Source organism: Macrobrachium rosenbergii, unplaced genomic scaffold (genome assembly GCF_040412425.1).
Source record: "Macrobrachium rosenbergii isolate ZJJX-2024 unplaced genomic scaffold, ASM4041242v1 13864, whole genome shotgun sequence".
Lineage (NCBI taxonomy): Eukaryota > Metazoa > Arthropoda > Malacostraca > Decapoda > Palaemonidae > Macrobrachium > Macrobrachium rosenbergii.
Genome location: NW_027100715.1, coordinates 396,805 through 420,759, shown reverse-complemented (window position 1 = coordinate 420,759; position 23,955 = coordinate 396,805). Strand labels below are relative to the sequence as shown.

Below are 23,955 nucleotides of genomic sequence, written 5' to 3'. Positions count from 1 at the left end.
TCCTTGAGCCCATAAACAGTTTTCTTCAATTTCCATAATTCACTCCAACCATCTTCACTAGGTGGTTTTAAATACACCTCTCCTTGTATTTCATCACCTTGTAGATATGCAGTTTTTACATCTAAGGTATAACAATTCGAATCTTTTAGTTTTATTACCGTCAAACAAAATTTCAGAATTTCGCCATTGTATGTAGGAGTATCCTTTTCCCATGCAGCCATTTCTTCAAAACCTCTAGTTACCAATCTTGCTTTACATATCCTTTCCCCACCTTTTACCTTTTCAGTTACTATCCATCTTGTAGATATAGCTTTTTGTCCAATGTCATTTACCTCCTCATATACCTTGTTTTCTCTCCAACTATCTCTCCAACTTTGTAGTTCTTTTTCTTTAGCTTCAGTTACACTTCTATTTTCAAATCCTAGCAAAACCTCTTCTTCATCTTCAGTTTTTTCTACATGACTATAATCTCTTGAGTTAACCCATTCCTTGTCACCTGACTGTGAGTCTTCTACATTGTACGAATCAGCCCAAGATTTGCTTGATCTTTTCCCTGCAAGACTCAATATCGTCCACTCTTCTACTTGTCCTGTATTTTTGTTTATAGCTCTAACTCTATTTCCCTTTCTGAATTTGGGTATCTCTTCTATTAAGTCACTTGCTTCTGTTACCTCACTTTCCCCTTCATCTTCCAATGTTTCCTCTGCCAAATCTCTTTCTATAGTCTCTTCTATATCTGCATTCCTTCTCCAGCCAGTTATCTCCTTTCCTTCCTGCCCATCTATATTCCCTTCCTTTGATGCAAGGGATTCATCCTTCACAATGTGTGTTTTGTCTACTTTAAGTATCTTCTCCTTTTCTGGTGATAGTCTTTGAATCCTAGTAACATGTATTCTCGCTACTTCTCTTAGAGAATCCCCATGTTTAACCACTACTGTTTTACCTGATACTCCCACTACCTGAGCAGGTCCTCTCCATTCATTTTCATTTTTTCTCTTATAGAATACCTCATCTCCCACTACTGCTTCTTCAAATTTATGTTCTCTGACATTTTTGTTTAGAGCAATTCTTATTTTATTACGGGACTCATTTTTGATAAACACTTCTCTGGCCTTATGCATTGCATTCAGTGTACCCCTTACTATGCTTTCTTCCATACCTTTCTCTCTGCTTGCAGGACTTGAACTTTCTTCTCCCATTAAATTAGGCAAAGAAGGATTTTTCCCAAATACTAATTGGTTAGGGGAGAAACCATCATTATTTTTTAACCCTTAAACGCCGACTGGACGTATCATACGTCGACTAAAATTGTTTGTTGGGTGCCGAGTGGACGTACCATACGTCGACTACAAAAAATTTCAACCTTTGGTATACTTTGACTTGACCGAAATGGTTGAAAAACGCAATTGTAAGCTAAAACTCTTACATTCTAGTAATATTGAATCATTTACCTTCATTTTGCAACAAATTGGAAGTCTCTAGCACAATATTTCGATTTATGGTGAATTTAAAAAAAAAAAAACATTTTCCTTGCGTCCGCGTGGTAACTCGGCCGAAAATTTCAGAAATTCTTTCGTCATTTTGTCGTAATTTTTGCACTGTTTTATATTAGCCGTTACATAAAGTTTTATATATGAAAATGTGCGCAATTTCATGTAAAATACAACAAAATACAACCCATGGTTGTAGCTTTTATCAGTTTGGAAATATTTTCATATAAATCACGATAACTGCCAAAATTTCAACCTTCGGTCAACTTTGACTCAACCGAAATGGTAAAAAAAACGAAATTGTAAGCTAAAACTCTTACATTCTAGTAATATTCAATCATTTACCTTCATTTTGCAACAAATTGGAAGTCTCTAGCACAGTATTTCGATTTATGGTGAATTTTTGAAAAACTTTTTTCCTTAACGTCCGCGCCAGAAATTCTTTTTAACACGTTGTCGTAATGTTTTACTGTTTTATATTAGTAGTTACATAAAGTTTTATATATGGAAATGTGCGCAATTTCATGTAGAATACAACAGAAAATAACTCATGGTTGTAGCTTTTATCAGTTTTGAAATATTTTCATATAAATCACGATAACTGCCAAAATTTCAACCTTCGGTCAAATTTAACTTGACCGAAATGGTAAAAAAACACAATTATAAGCTAAAACTCTTACATTCTAGTAATATTCAATCATTTACCTTCATTTTGCAACAAACTGGAAGTCTCTAGCACAATATTTCGATTTATGGTGAATTTCTGAAATAAAAAATGTTTGTTTTTTTTTCCTTACGTCTGCGCTCGGTAACTCTGCCGAACATCTCGGAAATTCTTTCGTCACATTGTCGTAATGTTTGCATCATTTTGCATTAGTCGTTGCATAAACTTTTATATATGAAAATGTGCGCAATTTCATGTAGAATACAACAAAAAATAACTCATGGTTGTAGCTTTTATCAGTTTTGAAATATTTTCACATAAAATCACGATAACTGCCAAAATTTCAACCTTCGGTCAACTTTAACTCGACCGAAATGGTCGAAAAACGCGATTGTAAGCTAAAACTCTTAAATTCTAGTAATATTCAATCATGTACCTTCATTTTGCAATAAATTGGAAGTCTCTAGCACAATATTTCGATTTATGGTGAATTTTTGAAAAAAAACCTTTTTGCTTTTCCTTACGTCCATGCGGTAACTCAGCCAAACATCTCTGAAATTCTTTCGTCACGTTGTCGTAATGTTTGCACCGTTTTATATTAGTCGTTACATAAAGTTTTATATATGAAAATTTGCGCAATTTCATGTAGAATACAACAGAAAATAACTCATGGATGTAGCTTATATCAGTTTTGAAATATTTTCATATAAATCACAATAAATAGAAAAAATTTGACCTTCGGTCAACTTTAACTCGACCGAAATGGTCGAAAACTGCAATTGTAAGCTAAAGCACTTACAGTCTAGTAATATTCAATCAATTAGCTTCATTTTTCAACAAACGGAAAGTCTCTAGCACAGTATTTCGATTTATGGTGAATTTTTGAAAAAAACATTTTTTTACGTCCGCTCGTTATGAATTCATGCATCATTTTGTGATAATATTTTTTCTGTGTTGCTTTGATCGTTTTACAATTTGTTATATACCAAAATCATTGCAATTTAGTGTACAATACAAAAAAAAAAAACCGTTAGCTTTAACCGTTTTGCTCGCAGCGCGATTTGTATAAAATTATATTTAACATTTTTTTTGCGCTGTCATATATTTCAATACTTATATATGCTAATGATTTTTTTTTTTTTTTTTTTTTTTTTTTTTTCATTTCTGATGGTTGCATACTAAACTTCAGGCAGTGACAAAAAAAATGAGCCAAAAAATGAACTCTTAATCTTAAAAACTAAGCTTGCTGTGATTTAAAAAAAAAAAAAAAAAAAAATTTCTGCTTATAACTTCCGAACGCCGCACCATACATATAGACGTTTTTGTGAATAGAGGCTCAGCGTTAGAGGGTTAAGCAGTTCCTAGCACTCACTACCCATCTTAATGCTATGGACCAATCCACTTCCTCATCATCTTTCATCTTTCTTAAGCCTTCTTTGATTATGCCTACTGTCTTTTCACACAATCCATTGCTCCAGGGAGATTCTGATGCTGTGGCTAATACTTTAATATTCCACCTTTCTGCCGTCCTCCTTACTATTTCGTTTTGAAATTCTCCCCCATTGTCTGATAATATTTTAGAAGGTGCCCCAAATATAGCAAACCACCCGTCAAAAAGTGTCTTTATAATAGTTTCTGGTTTCTTGTCTTTTATCCAAAAAGCCTGACAATACCTTGTTGCCATATCTATCATCACCAAGAACTTTCTTCTATCTCTCCCAAATCCATGGCTACAACTTCATTGAATGTCTTACTCCAAGAAAATCCCACTACTGGTTTAGCTGGGTTTCTTTTATATCTTTTACATACCTCACAACTTGCGATTAAGTCTGTCAGTAACTTTATTTCCACCTTTTCATTCTCTCTCAAGCCATCACTCCACTGTGCTTCTTCTGTTAGCTTCCATATTTTATCTCCACTTCCATGGCCAAATTGTAGATGTAACTTCATCATTGTACCTTTAATTTCCCCTAGACTTTCCCTTCCAACCCTCTAATAATAATTCTTCTACCTTCCTCCTCAAAATTGGTATTCTTAACCCATTCCTGTCCAATTGACGTAATATTACGCAATAACCCCCTACCCCCCTTCTTGTCTGACTGACGTAATTTTACGTAAAATTTACCAACATTTTTCGTACGTGTGGTAGGGGTAAATTTTATTTATTTTCGGACAGTTGGTGGTTTCCACAGGCTAAAGCATACCTTGGACCTTGTAACTCAGGCATCGATACGCCAGGCAAGCAGTCCCTATACTGCGCGTGTGCAATTCCCTGGCATAGTAAATTTCCCACAATGAAATCAGCTGATCCTACCCACGTTTCTCTCTCGTATCTTACATTTTTTTTTATAAAATGTAGGATTACATTATTGGAAACACTCTGTTTGGTATCCTCTATTTTCTATAAATTTTTTAGTTCCTCTACTGTGCATGCGCAAATCCATGGCGTAGTAAAATTCTCACAATGACATCAGCTGATCGCACCCACGCAGGCCTGGCAGGCCACACTTCTGTCAGAGACCATGCGTACGAGGCTGGGTAAACACGTGTGGCTGTTTACATACAGCGACGTCAATCGAGAACAGTTTCCAACATGCTTTCGCAAAGTTTTTACGGTAAAACTAGCGGAAATTTGTTAGTGCATCACATAAGAGACGTCTGGATTTTAGGCAGGGCTGTGAATCTCATTTTTCATTATCATATATATTGATATTTAGAGAATTTTGTTGGCTTTCTCATAAAAAATAATTCATTCACCCAACTGTTATAGCTTTTGAACTACGAACGATAATGTTGACAACGGTAACATTTTTTTTTTCGTTTCGAACAGCTTATAACGTCAAAATGAAACTGTTGCTGTTACCAAAGCCATTTTTCTTGACTCACTTTATTCCTCAACCTTTCCTCTACATTTTTGTATATTTACAAAGTAATTTCTATGAAAAAAATTCCGAGGTAGAGCTCTTCAAAAAAATGTCTAGCGATAATTCTCACCATATGCCTGGCGGCGCTCTGTTTCTTACCCACTTTTCTATCAATTTTTCACCAACTGGACTTATTCGTTTTTCATTGTTTTATATGTCGATATTTAGAGAATTTTCTTGGCTTTCTCATAAAAAAATAATTCATTCGCCTAACTGTTATAGTTTTTGAGCTACGAACAATAATGTTGACAACGATAACTTTTTTTTTTTCGTTTCGATCAATTTATAACGTCAAAATGAAACTGTTGCCGTTACCAAAGCCATTTTCTTGACTTTCCCTTTATTCTTCAACTTTTCCTCTACTTTTTCGTATATTTACAAAGTAATTTCTATGAAAAATAACCGAGATAGGGCTCTTCAAAAAAAACTTTTTTTCTAGTGATAATTCTCACCATACGCTGGGCAAATCGCTCTGTTTCTTACCCTCTTTTCTATAAATTTTTTCACCAACTGGACTTATTCGTTTTTCATTGTTTTATATATCAATATTTAGAGAATTTTGTTGGCTTTCTCATATAAAATAATCCATTCGCCTAACTGTTATAGCTTTTGAGTTACGAACGATAATGTTGACAACGATAACATTTTTTTTCGTTTCAATCAATTTATAACGTCAGAATGAAACTGTTGCCGTTACCAAAACCATTTTTCTTGACTCTCACTTTATTCTACAACTTTTCCTCTACATTTTCGTATATTTACAAAGTCATTTCTATGAAAAATAACCGAGATAGGGCTCTTAAAAAAAAGTTTTTCTAGCGATAATTCTCACCATAGGCCGGGCAAAGTGCTCTGTTTCTTGCCCTTTTTTCTATAAAATTTTTCACCAGCTGGACTTATTCGTTTTCCATTCTTTTATATGTCGATATTTAGAGAATTTTGTTGGCTTTCTCATAAAAAATAATTCATTCGCCTGACATTCGTAGTTTTTTAAGTTACGAACGAAAATATGAAAATAGTAAAGATTTTTTTTTTTTTTTCGTGAAATAACTCACATTTTTTTTGTATTTAGAGGGCTGGGACTCTTATTCTGACTATTCCACCATAAAATATAAACATTTAGAAAAAAGGACAGCAAAATGAACGTTGTTGGCATAAAATTTCTATTTTTGCTGAATTTTCGAAATAATTATTTTTCGCACTGTCGAAACTCCCTCCCAGACACATCGGGGCTCATGTGCCCTCAGTGATGTGATAACTATACAGATATGAAAGGGTTAAATGGCCCTGTTTGTCTTCTCTTAACTTTACCTTCATTTCCCCTAATACTTCTATTTTAACACAATTCTCTTTTAAATTTATGGTCATCCCCATTTTACTCATGATTTTCTTACCTATTAACCATGGTACATCACCCTGCAAAATTTCTGTCTTCAAATAAAACTTTTTGTTTTTCAATATCACCGGTATTTCCATTACTCCTCTCGACTTGTATGATGACTCACCGAAATGAAATACTTTATTAGACTCTTTCTTAGTATCATTCATTCTCCTCAACTCTTCCTGATTCAAACCCACAACAATGCGTGCTAGTCACAATTCCCCACAAACTGTTGACTTACATCCTGTGTCTAAAATTGCATCAACCTCTTCCCAAGATTCTTCTTCTATTTTGCTAACATCTCCTATGTAAACTTTTTTTCTTCTTGTCCAGTTTCTCATTTCTTCTTATTCTGAAAATTCTGAGGACAATCTCTGGCCCAATGCCATTCCGATTTGCATATAGCACACACTGTTACTTTCCCTTCTCTATTTAAAGGATTTCTTCCACTTCTACCACGATTCACCTTTCCCCGATATCTTTGGTTTTTCCACCCTTTCCCAAAATTCTCACAACCTTCTGATCCCAACCATTCCCCCTCCTCTCTATTCCCTAATCCCTCAAATATTCTTTTCATTATTTGTGACCCTGTTTTATATTCCAACTTTTCTCGACCACAGGCTGCTAATACCATTTGTTTTTGATCTTCTGTGAGATTCGATTGTTCTAGTACATGAAAACCTTTTGCTTCCCCATCAAGCATGTTTTTCCCTAGTGCTCTACTACACTCTGACTCTGCCTTTTCTACCTAATTATAAAATCTCTTATCTTTTCACTAGATTCTCTTTCTATTTTAAAATAGTGTTTCATTTTACTGTAATTTTCCATTAACGCATCTTTTAGATACACTTCATCTAGTTTGGATAGGATTATCTTTGAACCCTCGCTGTCCTTAAGTTCATCTCCATCTGTTCCTTCTGTTACTTCTAAAGCTTTCCCTTTTAAGCTCATTCTTATCTCTATCCCTGGATATTTCACTTCTTCTCCACACACCACAAGCCAATCTTCGACTTGTCCTCTCCACCCTTTATAATTGCCCTGTGCCCCGCTAAATCTCAGACAGTCTCTTCTCCATTTCATCTCCCAAAGTTTACCATCAGATCCGTCCATTTTTAACGAACCACGCTCTGCTACCACTTAAAAATTTTGCTGGCCTAACCTATCCTTAAATTATTCAATTATGTGATCTACTCACCTGTTCACGTTGTTCTTATTTTCTCTATGCAATCCAGCTTACGACAACAAAAACCACAAATAGACTTACAACCCAACCATTATCGACCTAACCTTCAGAGAGCTCTCTCTACCTTTCGACCATTCTTTCAACACTACTGCCCGTGTTTGTTTACATTTTTCTCCCTCCTGCCATTTTCGTTCTGTGACGTCACAACAATAACACTTTTTAAACATAAGGAATGCTTTGCTGTAAAAGCATCTTATAAAATTATACATTTTCTTTCTTTTTATACATTTTGTAATGCCCATACACTTCATCAATGCAGAAAATAAAAATAAAATGACTAACTTATAAAACTAACATATAATCAGTTAGTTTTCTCAGAGAATGGTTATGAAACTTTATAGGTTTGACATAGTATATGCTATAATTTTGATTGCATTTTCCATCAACCTTTTCAACAACTGAAAGGTATAACATGCCTGTTGCATATTTACATATCTTGTATTGTTCATAACAATTCCTCACTGTAGAGTAGTTACAAAAATATAAAGTACTGCAGTAAGTGACTGTTAATTATAAGAAATGTAATGAATTATTAGACAAGCTGTAAGTTTGGTAAGCCTCGCTAAATGTTTGAGGATTCATATACAGCCTAGTAAACATTTGTTTCATGACCCTTTCATAGTCACATTATTTTTTGTGATAATATGCATTAGTGTCAAAGTCAAATCAACTGCAAATTGTATAGGTTTTAAGTCAGGGTTAGGTTTGTTGGGAGAGGAAAACCTTGGGTACGTGAAGTTTGGAATCCCAGCAGCGATGATCGCTGCAATATAAGATCTTATGTTCTTGATGATCTCTGTAATATAAGATCTTATGATTGTATCTCCACAGTGTCAGTAACAAAGTATTTTTTAATGCAAATGCCCAAGTTGATTTGCCAAGATATTAAGCAGTCACAGACATTCTTGCCAAAAGGAATGTTTTGGGAAATATTTCCAACTGTCAAGAAGAGAGAGGTCCCTACACCCCCTTTTTTATAAGTGAGCTTTTGGGGAACTAGTGGTCAACCTCTTTGCCACTCAATTACACAGATACAGAAAGTTCCCAGTATTTTCTTCTTTTAGTAGATCTGATGTTACCTAAGAAGACTGCTTCCAACATTCTCATCAATCTCTTTACCACTCAATTACACAGATACAGAAAGTTCCCAGTATTTTCTTCTTTGTAGTAGACCTGATGTTACCTAAGAAGACTGCTTCCAACATTCTCATGAAATCAAGATATATTTGCCTTACCTCATGTTAGTTTGATTTGCTGAAAGTTTAACCTTTAAGTTTGTCACACTTGGTCTCAAATTGACTCTTGATTTGTTGAAAGATGAATCTAGTTTCTGTCACTTTGGGTCTCAAGATGACCATAGTAGTTCCTACTTTTCTTGCTTAATCTCACATTTTGAGGTATCCTTGACTACTGTAGTAAAGAGTGGACCACCTTCTCTAATCGGTGTCGTGGAAGGTTTCTCTCCAGTTTATTGGTGTGCAGCTATTTGCTAAATAATGATCTCTTAGTCTAGACAAGCTTCTCTTTGTCACAGCATTGAAGCGTTTTGCTGTTCGTCAAACCACTTCTTCCAAGTAAGGATGTGGACCTGTGCTTAAATGAAGAGAAAGTGTGGATTGATGAGTGTCCTTTGAGATATTCAATATAATTTTAATATATATTAAACTTTTCATATATATTGCATATATATTACTTATATTTTGATATAAGGCCATGTTCATAGAATCTTTTAACAATTTTGTGTGGGTTTTTGCTTTGCCTTCAGTAGTGGGTTGTGACATGCCCTTCATAGTTTAACTCTAGTACTCTACTGTTGAGCAGTTGGGAGAAGGATAAGATTGAGACCTCACTCTTTAGACTTTCTTTGCCAGCCTTTGGATTGTTCTAAGTTGGTTGACAAGTTGCACAGCCTTTTTGGCTTTTTGGCTTTCAGTATGCAGGATTCTTATATTGCTTGTTCATGTGTGCTAGATCTCTGAACCTTGAAGTTTCTAATGATAGATTTGAAAATTTCTTGGTTCCCCAAATTTTTTGCTAAGAGGCAGGTGAGATGCTTTTATGAATAGTGCAGTTTTTGTATCACTTTGTGATGAGATCCCAAAAAATGAGGCCAGTTTTGGTTCTATATTTGAGTATTATTGGCAGGCCAATGGTGTTAATTTGCAAGAATACCTTTCTTTCTTGTTGACGAGGTGATCACTTGTCAGCTTATTTTGTGAGAAATTTACTGGTACATTCAGAGCCAAGAAAGATTTTATGTCATTTGTATTTTTGTGACTGGATAGTCTTCAATACAGATTTTCCGATTCTCTTATTTTATTCTGTTTCAGACTGGTCCAAAAGTAAAGTGCAACAAGAATGATGATGAGGACCTTCATATGCATGTGCGTGACCTGGATAAAAACTCTCTTTCCTGTGCAAAAAGAAAACTTTCCAGTTTCCTAGCTAAAGACTCTGCCAAGGTAATTCAATCACATTACTATGAATTTTTCGAAGTAAAATAGTAATTGACTAGTACTTTGATTCTAATGATCTATAATCTTGTAAGGGGAAGAGCTTTCGTTTGACATGAGACTTACTCTCCTTTCCTTTATTATTTGGTTGTCCTTGAAGTCATAAGTTTATTGTCTTGTCTCATGTCAGGAGTTGGCTGAGATGGAAATGGCAGATGAGAGAGTTGCTGACATCAGTGTGAAAAGGAGGAGGACAAATATTACAGACGGAGAGAAGCCACATGAATCTAATAGTAACTTGAGAAGAGATGGAACTGAGGGATGCACTCAGGAGTGTTCAGACAACAAGGATGATTGCAAGAACTACCTGAAACTGCTCCCTGATGAGAATATGAACAAAGCTTGTGGAGATAGTTTCTTATCAATTCCTGGTTCTTCAAAGATCTGTGAGATGCGCCATCCGTTGACCAAAAAGGTACTGTAAATGAGTGTTCGTTATAGCAACCTTGTGATTTTTGTACTTTTAATTTCACAAAATAAATAAGGCATTGAGTCATTTGAACTTGTCCAGATCATTCGAGTATTTGCTGATGCAGGAGGATCTGAAAATGGTAATGCTCCTAATGTCTTTTTTCTGAAATCTTATGCATATTTTGTGAGTTGTCTTAGGACTTCATGTTGTGGGTGGGTGTTTTTGCTTATGTTTCTACATTAAATCTTTTAAATTATAAGTTTATTCTGTCAACGATTATTAAACTTTATATATTTCATGGGTTACGTGGTACAATATATGTTATAATTTGTAATTGCGTTACCCATTAATTTTTCAACCTTTGAAAAGTTTGAATTTAGATGTTGCACATGTACATTTTTTGTACTGTTCATAAAATTTCCTTAGTGTTGAACACTTATAAAAATATAATAAACTACAGTTGGTTGTTGATTATAAGGTATAGCAATGAATTATTAGACAAACCTAAATTTGATAAGCCTGTCTAAATGTTTTAGGGTTCACATTTAGCCTAGGAAACATTTGTTTCCTGCTCATTTGTAGCCACATTATTGTGATTATGTAAATTTTAGTGTTACAAAGTTAGATAAGTTATAAGTTGTATAGGTTGCAAGTCAACAACTATCTGTATCTCTGGCTTAGGTTTATTGGCAGAGAACAACAATGGCATACATCGAGTTTGGAATATGCACTGATGATAGCTGCAACATAAGATCCTATGATGGTATCTCCACAGTGTCACTAACAAAGTTGTTTTAGTGCAGATGCCCAAATTAAATTGCTAAGATGTTAAGCTATCAGCCACAGATATTCCTGTTAAAAGGAATGTTCTAAGAGGCATTTTCAGTTGCCGGGGACAGATAGATCCCTAACTTTTTTGCTTGGGAAGTGAACTTTTGGCAAACTAGTGTTCAACCTCTTTGCCTCACATTTGTACAAATGCAGTACAGAAAGTTCCCAGTGTTTTGTTCTTTGTAGCAGACCTTATGCTACCTAAGAATACTGCTTACTATATTCTCAGGGGCACCAAGATATCTTTGCCTTTTCTCCCGTCAGTTTGATTTGCTGGAAGATCAACTTAGGTTTTGTCACTCCTTGATTCGAAATGACTCTTGATTTGTTGAAAGATGAACCTAGTTGCTGTCACTCTGGGTCTCAAGATGAACTTAATAGGTGCTGCTTTTCTCTTGTAGCCTGACAGTATGAGGTAGTCTTGACTGCTGTAAAAGAGAGTGGACCATCTTCTCCAATTGGTGTCATAGAAGGTCTCTCTCCAGTTTACGCTACTGTGGAGCAGTTTGCTAACTTACAATCTCCTAGTCTAGGCAAGCTTCTCTTAGCCCCAACATTGTAACCTATTTCTCTTGTAAACCACTTCTTCCAACTAAAGGGCGTGGACCCATCTTCATGAGCATTTTCATAGAATCTTTTAACAATTTTGCACTCTTGTTTACTTTGGCTTCATAAGAGAGATGTAACATGGTCTTCATAGCCTAAGTCTAGTCCTGTTGAGCCGTTGGGAGAGTCTTGAGATTCAAACCTCATTCTTGATAATTGTTACGGTAGCCTTGGAATTGTTCTAAATTGGTTGAAGAGTTGCACATCCTTTTTTACTCTTTGGCTCTCAGTTTTTAGGGTTATATTGCTTGTTCATGAGTGTTAGATCTCATAACTGAAAAGATTATGACAATAGATTTGAAAATTTCTTTGTTCCCCAAATTGTTAGTTGTGAGGCACATGAGATGCTTCTATGTGCAATGCAATCCTTGAGGCACTGTGTTGAGATCCCAAAACTCTCAGGCCATTTTTGGGTTTTATATGCAAAAAGCACTGGCAGGCAAATTGTGGTAGTGTGCAAGAATAGCAAATGGTGGTAATACTCATAATTTTTTTGTTTTATTCTGAATTCTTAGGATTTTTGAGTGTCTTGTGACTTCATGTTGTCGGTGGCGTTGCTTGTTTCCACATTAAGTCATTTAAGTTTTTAGCTTTTTCAGTGAATGTTTATTAAACTTTATAGTTTTGACATAGTATATATAATAGTTTCAATTGCATTTTCCATAAATTTTTCAGCCACTGAAAGGTTTAACATGCCTGCTGCAGATTTACAAATCTCATATTGTTCATAACAATTCCTCACTGTAGAGTAGCTACAAAAATATAAAGTACTGCAGTAAGTGGTCGTTAATTATAAGAAATAGCATTGAATTATTAGACAAGCTGAAAGTTTGGTAAACCTGGCTTAATGTGTGAGGAATCATATGTAGCCTAGTAAACATTTGTTTCTTGTCCCATTCATAGGCAAATTATTGTGATAATATACATTAGTGTCACAAGGTCAAATCAGCTGTAAATTGTATATGTTTCAAGTCTGGCTTAGGTTTTTGGCCAGAGAACAACTTTGTGTACATGAAGTTTGGAGTCTTTGCAGTGATAACAGCTGCAATACAAGAATTTACGGTATCTCCACAGTGTCAGTAACAGTTTTTATGCCCAAGTTGTTTTGCCAAGATGGTAAACTGTCAACCACAGACACTTCTGCTAAAAGGAATGTTTTGGGAAACATTTCCAACTGTCAAGGAGAGAGAGAACTAGTGTTCAACCTCTTTGCCACTTAATTATAGAGATACAGAAAGTTCCCAGTATTTTCTTCTTTGTAGCAGACCTTATGCTACCTAAGAAGAGTACCTCCAGCATACTCAGGGAATCAAGATATATTTGCCTTCACCCCTGTCATTTTAATTTGCTGAAAGATCAACCTATGTTGTGTTATTCTGGGTCTCAAGATGACCATAGTAGTTCCTACTTTTCTTGCTTAGTCTCACATTTTGAGGTATCCAAGACTACTGTAATAAAGAGTGGACCATCTTACTGGGTAAGAAGTGACAATATTGTTTCAATGCTAGCCATTCTTTTCTAGTTGAAGTCGTTACTAATTCAATATTTTTTGAATAGATAAGTCCATTCATCCCACCCCCTTTGGAATGTGGGATTCTCCTAAGTAATTACAGTACTTGGTAAGTTATTTACATAAAAATTACATTTTTATAAAAAAATTAAGTTTTATATATATGCTTGCCAAGTAGTTACTAAATCAGAGACCTACCTCCCTCCCAGTTTTTCATGGACTGTGCAGCAATAAAATAGAATGATGCCGCTGATAATTAGTTGCTCCTACACCCCCGTTACAGTGGACAGGACCTGTCACTCCTCCTTTGCAACAGACTCGTCACCACAAATTTTGAACAAGGATGCCGACCGAGCATAATTTTTAGCTGAGTAATTATTTGGTATTTATATATAAAACTATATTATAAAAATTTCATATTTTAACCCTTACTGGATGGGAATCATCATGTGAGTATCTATAACAGGTTTGAGTGATGGATGGGATAACTCATATGAGTATTAATATTATGCACCAATCAGTTTGGATTAACCCTGAAACGCGAAGCGTCTATTTACAAAAGTGTCTCCCGTATGCCGGTGGGGTTTGAGAATTAGCGCCGAAGCGGAAAGAAAGGTTTTTTTTTTTTTTTTTTTTTTTTTTTTTTTAGATTTTAAGATTTTTTAAGATTATAAATTCATTTTTGGCTCCTTTTTTTGTCATTGCCTGAAGTTTAATATGCACCCATCAGAAATGAAAAAAATATCATTATCATATATAAATATTGGAATATATGACAGCGCAAAAAAAAATTTCATATATAATTGTATACAAATCGCACTGTGAGCAAAACAGTTAAATCTAATGAGTTATTTTTTTGTTTTGTTTTTGTCGTTGTATTGTACACTAAATTGCGAAGATTTTGGTATATAACAAATTGTAAAACGACCAAAGCAACACAGAGAAAATATCATAAAATGATGCATAAATCCGTAACATGCTGACATAAAAAAAAGTATTTTTCAAAAATTCACCATAAATCAAAATATTGTGCTAGAGACTTCTCGTTTGTTGCAAAATGAAGGTAAATGATTCAATATTACTAGAACGTAAGAGTTTTAGCTTACAATTGCATTTTTCGACCATTTCGGTCGAGTCAAAGTTGACTGAAGGTTGAAATTTTGGCAGTTATCGTGATTTATATGAAAATATTTCAAAACTGATAAAAGCTACAACCATGAGTTATTTTTTTTGTATTCTACATGAAATTGTGCACATTTTCATATATAAAAATTTATGTAACTGCTAATAAAAAACGGTACAAAAATTACGACAAGGTGACTGAAGATTTTCTGAGATTTTCAGCAGAGTTAGCGAGCGCGGACATAAGGAAAAAGTTTTTTCAAAAATTCACCATAAATCGAAATATTGTGCTAGAGACTTCCCGTTTGTTGCGAAATGAAGGTAAATGATTGGATATTACTAGAATGTAAGAGTTTTAGCTTACAGTTGCATTTTTCAACCATTTCGGTCGAGTTAAAGTTGGCCGAAGGTTGAAATTTTGGCATTTATCGTGAATTATATGAAAATATTTCAAAACTGATGAAAGCTACAACAATGAGTTATTTTTTGTTGTATTTTACATGAAATTGCACACATTTTGATATATAAAACTTTATGTAACGGCTAATAGAAAATGGTGCAAAAATTATGACAAAGTGACTAAAGAATTTCTGAGATTTTCAGCAGAGTTAGTGCGCGCGGATGTAAGGAAAATTTTTTTTTTTTTTTTTTTTTTTTTTTTTGAACACTTTTTAATTCCCCATAAATCAAAATATTGTGCTTAGAGACTTATCGTTTGTTGGTAAATGATTGAATATCACTAGAATGTAAGATTTTCTGCTTACCGCCTAAAAAAATTATATATATATATATAATATATATATATATATATATATATATATATATATATATATATATATATATATATTCATATATATATACACTATTGTTTTTAGTTGAAAATGATGCTGTCCTCAAAGGAAATCAATATCATATCATAAATGATTGAATATCACTAGAATGTAAGATTTTCTGCTTATAGGAAAAAAATTTATATATATATATATATATATTATATATATATATGTATTATATATATATATATATATATATATATATATATATATATATATATATACATTCATACATGCATACACATTTATGTATGTATTTTTTTTTTTACGAATACCTAAATAAAAGGAATGCAGGTGAAAAACTTTTTTTTTTTTTTTTTTTTTTTTGCATAAAACTAAATATACAAAACAATAAATACAGATATATAAAAACTTGTAATAAATATAAAATCAATGCAGAATACTCACTCGTAATCCTCACTCTTTGTTCTATTCTTGTTTTCTCTCTCCTCCATTGAAGAGTCTTACATTTTTTTTCTTCTCGACATTTGAGGTACAGTTGGAGGAGGGAGACGCACGCCCTCACTGCAGATGGACTGCCCTTCGGTGGTCCATGGTAGGCCTCCAGTGTCCCTCGGTTAGGGACACTCCAATATATGACCGCAGTGTGGTTTTGTAACAAATTCTAACCTCAAACAAAACAACACTCACCCTGATCTTCGGTTGCTGGAGATGGGTAAAGGTCCACGGTCGCCAATCACAGCACACAGAAACCACAAAACAAAATTTCAAACCAAACCCTCCACCAACAACGAACAAAAAAAGAGACACATGCACCATCAATATCGGTACCGAAAAAACAAAAGCCAGACGAATTCCCGTTCACTTTCAAGGTTGGACCTCAACTGCCCAAGACCTCCCAAAAACGAAAAACTCTCGACAGCCCGACAGACAGAGAGACAGCCGTAAAACCAACTCCAACAACCGAACCACTCACAATGACAATTATCTCTCTCTCTCTCTCTCTCTCTCTCTCTCTCTCTCTCTCTCTCACAAAACGTTGGGAAATGCTAAATAAAAACAAATTTCTTCATCCCTCTATATTTCTCCCCCCTTTTAGCATTTCCCAACCAACACCTTTCACACCCCTTTCAAATCGCTTTACGCAACACCCACGGATGCTCACTAGCAGGTCCTCTAGATCGTTCATATGCACACAATCATTCTCTCAGAATCATTCTCTCTTCTAGCAACATTCAAACTCACATCTTCTCCTCCATTCTCTCTCAGATTCACGCTATCTTCTTCACTATTACCACTCTCAATTTCATCCACAATCTCATCTATACCCTCTAACTCATTCCCAAATACCTCCCCAATTCTTCAACTAACCCATCCCATTCCTCATTGACCTTTCCAATTCTTGCAACGATTCATTCATGCTTTCAATCACTTTTTCTATCACTGCTACGCTTTAACTTACTCTTACACTCTCGCTCACCTCCAACCGTTCACCAACCCCTACACGTTCAGTCAACTCAGTTATATCAAACCCGCATATACTATACGTTCTATCCATACCATCCCATTCATCCGTATTACACGCTTTATCACTCATTTTCACTTTGGCACTCATACACCCTATCACACAACTTACGATCATTCCGTTCACTTACGTTCTTCCCTTTCTTATTGTTTTCTGCCATACTCTATCAAAACAAATTGCTTCATGCACTCGTCATCTTTCCAGCAAAGCCCCCTTTGCAACAACCCCTCACGTACATGCATCACACGTCTTTGCCGATTGCATCCTGGAGGATCCACCCATTTGAACCCCTTCACACTCAGTTTCCCAATTGCTGTCACAGTCACCCTCTTTCGTCTACATACACTTGATACATGCCCTTCAATTCCACATTCGACACATTTCCAACTCTCAAGGTTCTGAACACATTCTCGCATAATGCCCATTCTTACCACAGTTACCACATATTACATTCACTGGTTTTTGATTTGTGGTACATTAGCAACATGACCCACCTGTCCGCACCAAGCCATAGCATTTAACCCCTATCTTTCATTACACTCCCTTACCAAATGTCCCGGTGTGCCCACACCAAACACGCTCCTAAAGCCCACCTACACTCATTCTTTGTATGTCCTTCCTTTCCACATCTAAAACACTTCCATCTTACTTCCACTCATCGACCTTCCCCTTTGTACACTACTATCCCTAACCCGTCCAACCCGTTGTTCCCTTACAAACCCATCATTCATCCTCACTGGCACCTCTACATTACTTGCTCTTACACTCCTATCTATTACACTATCGGCCATTCTCATTGGGCCCCTCAACACTGCATCCCTAAAGCTTCCAACTCTGGTACTCTCTCATCTACCCCAGCCCTTACACTTACACTTCTGCTCTTTTTATAACCCTGTCAAGCTCATAATCTTCTAAATTTCCAAAATTTCTCCCCAAGTCAACCTTTCATTCGTCCATCTTTTCTTCTCCTTCCGCTTCAAGTTCACAAATTCTCTAACTCCATCCGGCACTGTCCCTAACAACTTCAGCTGACTAACTCCTTGGTATTCATCTATCCCATCATCCCCAAACTTCTTCCTTGCCAACGTCTCCAGCCGACAAGCATACAGTGACAAGGTTTCCCCAGCTTTCATTCTTGCCTCATCAAATTCATTCTTCCTCTTATACTTAACACTCAGCTTTCATACGCCTTGAAGGTGATGGACTAATCTAGCTTTCACCTTGTCATACTCAACATCTCCCACACTCATAATAACCCTTACATGTCAAGTAAAAACCCAGTCAAATACTCTCCTAATTCTCGTGGGGTTTGACTCTCTTACTTTCCCCATACTTATCCTGACAAAACCTTTCATACTCCCTAAAGAAATCATTGACATCCCTACTTCCATACTCATTATACTTTTTCACACCAGGTACCTCCCTCACATACATAGCCTTTCTCACTTCTTTTCTCACTTTCACTCTCACTCTTATGAAAGCGTCCTTTTTAATACCCTCTTCCGAATACAAAGAGTCCACTTCTGCACTTACATTCATCTTACTCATTACACTCTTTCTTCCCCCCGTCTTTTTATCCACTTTTGTCCAAAAAAGTCACCTCCATCCACCTCACTATCACTACTGCCTTCACCTTCTCCCTTGTTTCCTGCCTTTAAATGATTTTTCTTACTTCTTCCAGTTTCCTTTTGCATTTTTCCCTTTTTCTTCCCCTGACTTATCCTTAAGGTTCCCTCTGTTCCTTCCCCTTGCTTTTCATTCCCCTTTTCAAAACTGATAAAGCTGCAACTCATTCCCTTTTTGTATTCTACATGAAATTCCTATTCCCATATAAAACTTTCATCACTCAATAAAAATTCCATTCACTTCTTCCTCCTTTTTCTTTCTCTCTGCCCCTTCACAAATTCCAGAGAACCTGCCTAACAGCCCCTTCTCCAAAAAAACCCTTGAACATACTAGAATTTCACCATTTCTTCCACACCTTTTTCATTCCCTCCAACTTTTTATCCATCCTCTTTCCATCCTCTCTTCCATTCTCTTTTGACTCTTTCATCTCCCCTTTCATTTCTTCTTTTGCACTTCCTAGCATTCCCTCCACCTCCTCCAACTGACTCCTCAATCTCTCATTCTCACCCCTCAACCACGTATTCTCCTCTCAACCTTACCAGTTCCTCTTCCATCCTTCTCTTCAGTCACACTACCAGCCACCAACCTCACTTGAGCTGCAATACCAGCTGCCCCACAAGTTGGGCGCCAAATATTATGTGGGAAATTCTAACCCTCAAACAAAACAACACTCACCCTGATCTTTGGTTGCTGGAGATGGGTGAAATCCACGGTCGCCAATCACAGCACACAGAAACCACAAAAACAAAATTTCAACCAAACCCTCCACCAACAACGAACAAAAAAGAGACACATGCACCATCAATATCGGTACCGAAAAAACAAAAGCCAGACGAATTCCTGTTCACTTTCAAATTGGACCTCAACTGCCCAAGACCTCCCAAAAAAACGAAAAATCTCGACAGCCCGACAGACAGAGAGACAGCCGTAAAACCAACTCCAACAACCAGACCACTCATGAACAAAATATCTCTCTCTCTCTCTCTCTCTCTTGTATCTCTCTCTCTCTCTCTCTCTCTCTCTAAACGAAATCAATGCAGAATCTCTCTCTCTCTCACTCTTTGTTCTATTCTTGTCATGGTCTCTCTCTCCTTCTCTCTCTCATTTTTTCTCTCCTCTCTCTGATCTCAGTTGGAGGAGGGAGTTGCTCTTCCTCTCACTGCAGATGGACTCTCCTCTCTGGTCACTCTCTCTCCAGTGTCCCTCTTAGGGAACTCTCTCTATCTCTCTCTCTCAGTGTGGTAGTTTTGCTCACACTCCCAATCCTGGAAAGTGCTACCTTTCAGGTGCGACAGATGAACCAGGTGTCTCTTCTTCTGCCATTCATATGGCACACCTTCAACACCGTTTCTGCCCTGGCGCCTTCTGGGGCTCCAGTGTGATCCCCTGCCTGCAGCCGACACACATTGGAATGTGAGGGAGGGTGGCAGCAGGGGCGGCATCATCAAGGGTGGCGTCAGCAGGAGCAGGACGACCAAGGTTGGCCCTCCTAATGACATTGCCCTATCCTCTTGGGGCAGATCTGGAGCTCGGGGCATGGGGCTGGTGTTGGAAGGCCACTCCTCAGGATTGAAGTTTATGAGGGCATTCCCGCCACCTCAAGAAACTGGATGTGGGACAACCTCCGGGTGTCTGAATTGTACCCACAGTAGAGGATGTAGGCATTCAGGAGGGCCAATTGAAGGAGGTATTTGAGGAGCTTCTGTGTCCGCCTCTTGGTTCTCCTGGTGAAGGGATAATACTGGATGAGTTAATCAAAGAGATCAACTTCTCCCACGTACCTATTGTAGTGCCCGATGACAGTAGGCGTTTGGACATGACTCCTCATACGCAACTCGGCCCTGCCGACGTGTCTTCTTCCACTGAACGACCTCTTCTTGGATGGGCTCATGACTGGTCGTAATCGTGGGCACGAGTCGGACCCCCTTCCAACAGATGACGAAGACATCTCCCTTCCACCGCCACTCTGTCTCTCCTCTTGCCAGATGTTGGAGGCCTCCCAAATGTTTACGAATGCCTCTCAGGACACCCCGATGTTTCCTAGGGGTCGTAAAAGGCACAGGGTACGGCTGTTGGGGCCACAGACACTTTCAACCACACGTGGCCATACTACACGGCGATCATAAGATCACCTTGGGTGCTTGGTCCCTCTCCAGCATCCAAGTCTAAAATGCGTCTCACATGCTCACTACCGACGGGCAATACACGTCTTTCAGAGTCCTGACGTCCTATTGTGTCACAAACACGCTAACACTTGCACAAGTTCGGCAAAACACGAACACGTCAAGAAATCACTCTCTGACGATAAGTCGCTGATGCTTTCTAGTGGGAGAAGAAAGAAATTCGCACATGCTCGGCTGGGTCACGCTTGTAAACAAAACAACAGCGTGATCCGTGAACTCCCAGCATCCCTCAAGGCGCGTGTTTTAAAATTTTTGCAAACCAGGCCTATAAGTATTTTTCCACGAATATTTAAAAAAAAAATTTTGTAGTCGATGTATTTTACGTCCACTCGACACCCGACAGACAATTTTTGTCGACGTAAAATACGTCCAGTCGGCGTTAAAGGGTTAATGTAGTGGGAAAGATGTTCATAGCACTTCAATGGTCCATAAATGACTAGCAGCAACTATAATAGCTCAGACAGGAGAGAGACTGATCAGTATGCCTTGAGATTTCAGAGGGTAATGTACTGCCTCCCTGCGGTTCCAGGATGTCCTTTTATTTATTTGCCCCTAAATATACCCAGGGATTGCTGTTGGTTTTAGTTCTTATCTTTTATGATAGTGCGTTAGCTATAATTGTAATTTTGCAAAGAAATATTAGAAAAAAGACGTATACTTCACAAAAAGCTACTGCATATCCCTATCTTAGTAAATCTTGTAAATATTTTACGACAAATATACTCAAAATTTGTTACTGATTTTAGTTCTTATGTTATGATATTTAGTGAGCTCTAATTATTATTTTGCAAAATAAAATAAAATACATAATTAGCAAAAACATGCATATCTTGGAAAAATTTACATATTTTCACGAATGTCTTGTAAAAGAGGCCCCACACAAGTTGTAAATAGTCACTTTCAACTTCCCGTAGAAGGTAGGGAAAACTTCTTAGATATTTTATTTCATACACCATTTGCATTTGCATATCTTCCTCTTCACACTGATATGTTCTTTCCTTAAATTGGCCAACCTTAAAGTTTGCCTGGTCTGGGGGTGTACGTGGTATATATTTAGCTTGCCCCTTAAGGGTTAATGTTATTTAAATGAAAAATAGGTTCTTGGGGAGTTGTTTTTCACATAAATATTTCTAGATACAGTAGTAAATGAATACTGTTTATGTTGTAAAAAATAAAAATCTCGTCTTTCCAATTACACTATTTAATTTAGGTAAACAATTACAGTACAAGTCCAATAGTCTGGACCAACAAATGCTCCTTAATGTCCTTCCTGTAAAGTAGGTTTCATCTTAAATTGTTGACTATGAAGTGAATAACAAGTCAAGACTCCATAATGACTAATAAGGTCAGAGTGCATGCATATTATATACAGTAATGACTGTATTGTACTTGTATAACTGGATTTTCTTGAAGACAGATTCTCATTTGATTCTGTTTCAGGCTGCTCACAAAGCAATCAACTTCAACATGAGTGATGATGATATACTTGTGGATAAACCATCAATGAAGGTAAGACACACACACACACACACTCTCTCTCTCTCTAAAATTGTACAATGTAATCTTTGATCACATATTACAATGAATTTTACCTTGTAAAGTAGATTTTTCACTAAACTTTAAATTGTTGATTTTGAAGTGAGTAATAAGTCTAGACTCTGTAAGGACAGGATTGAGTGACATACTGGCTGGGTGTTGACTGGTTTATTGGTAGTTCCTTACTGAATGAATATACAGAATCTTTGAAGATGTTATTGGTCTGTGCGAGCTGCAAAGTAGCATCTACACACAGTCAGAGCAAAACAGAGGTAATGTTTCGGACATCTGTGTTTGTCGGCAGACAAATAGATGGCGATTGTGAGAGGCACAATAAACGTACAATGATGAAACATATATCAATGGAAAGGCCAGGAAATCTTACATATGGCCAATTCCATGAGATTTGGGACAGATTAATGAATACATTGCAGTAGCATAATATATGTGAAAAAATGGCGAGACATTTGGTGTCTTCACAAACAGAAACATGCTTACAGTTTGATGCAGAAGATTCGGTGGAACATTATGAGTACATGATTAGAATGCTTGCATGGAAATGCAAGTAGTGGTGATTGTACATATATCAAGACAACAATGTTTAGGGAGAAACAGACGGAAATATTGTATGGTAGAAGTTCCGTTCCTTGAGAAAAAACGGGGTGTTCTTGTTCCCTCTTTGTCTGGTTCCCTCCGAAGATATGAAGCACGAACGCGCACGTGTGCTCGAAAGAGACCACCATTGGTATGATGGATGGGTCTCTTGCAACTCCAAAACAACTAACATAGATCAGAACACATGCATATTAATATGTACAGTAATTACAGTATTGTACTTGTATGACTGGATTTTCTTGAAGACAGATTCTCATTTGATTCTCATTTCAGGCTGCTCAGAAAGCAATCAACTTCAACATGAGTGATGAAGAGGATCTTTGTGTGGATGAACCATCAGTGAAGGTAAGTCTCTCTCTCTCTCTCTCTCTCTCTCTCTCTCTCTCTCTCTCTCTCTCTCTCTCTCTCTGTTTCCACTAAACCTTAGATTGTTGAATTTGAAGTGAATAAGTCAAGACTCCATAACAACTAACAGATCAGAGCACATGCTTATTATTATATACAGTATTTTACTTGTATGACTGGATTATCTTGAAGACAGATTTTCATTTGAGTCTGTTTCAGGCTGCTCACAAAGAAATCAACTTCAACATGTGTGATGAAGGGCATCTTTGTGTGTATGAACCTTGTAGAATGTAACCTTTGATCACACATTACAATGAATTTGACCATGTTAAATAATTTTTCACTAAACCTTAAAGTGTTGATTTTGCAGTGAATAACAAGTCAAGACTCCATAACTAAAAGATCACAGCACATTCATATTACTATATGTATACAGTAACTACAGTATTGTACTTGTTTGACTGGATTATCTTTAAGACAGATTTTCATTTGATTCTGTTTCAGGCTGCTCACAAAATATCAATCAAAAGCTCAACATGAGTGATGAAGAGGACTCTGTGTGGATGAACCATCAGTGAAGGTAAGTCTCTCTCTCTCTCTCTCTCTCTCTCTTTGATCACATCATATTACAATAA

General features: G+C 36.6%; 1 protein-coding gene across 1 annotated transcript in view; it reads left to right on the top strand.

Moving 5' to 3' along the window:
- The window catches only part of LOC136837803 (uncharacterized), a 31,429-nt gene extending 7,531 nt beyond the window's left edge, over positions 1 to 23,898 (top strand). The window contains exons 4-10 of the mRNA XM_067102711.1: positions 10,033 to 10,164; positions 10,346 to 10,630; positions 10,727 to 10,810; positions 22,265 to 22,333; positions 23,249 to 23,320; positions 23,540 to 23,603; positions 23,825 to 23,898. Of these exons, the coding sequence (XP_066958812.1) occupies positions 10,033 to 10,164; positions 10,346 to 10,630; positions 10,727 to 10,810; positions 22,265 to 22,333; positions 23,249 to 23,320; positions 23,540 to 23,603; positions 23,825 to 23,898 (780 nt within the window). The remainder of the gene's footprint in view (positions 1 to 10,032; positions 10,165 to 10,345; positions 10,631 to 10,726; positions 10,811 to 22,264; positions 22,334 to 23,248; positions 23,321 to 23,539; positions 23,604 to 23,824) is intronic.
- The last annotated feature ends 57 nt before the right edge of the window (positions 23,899 to 23,955 follow it).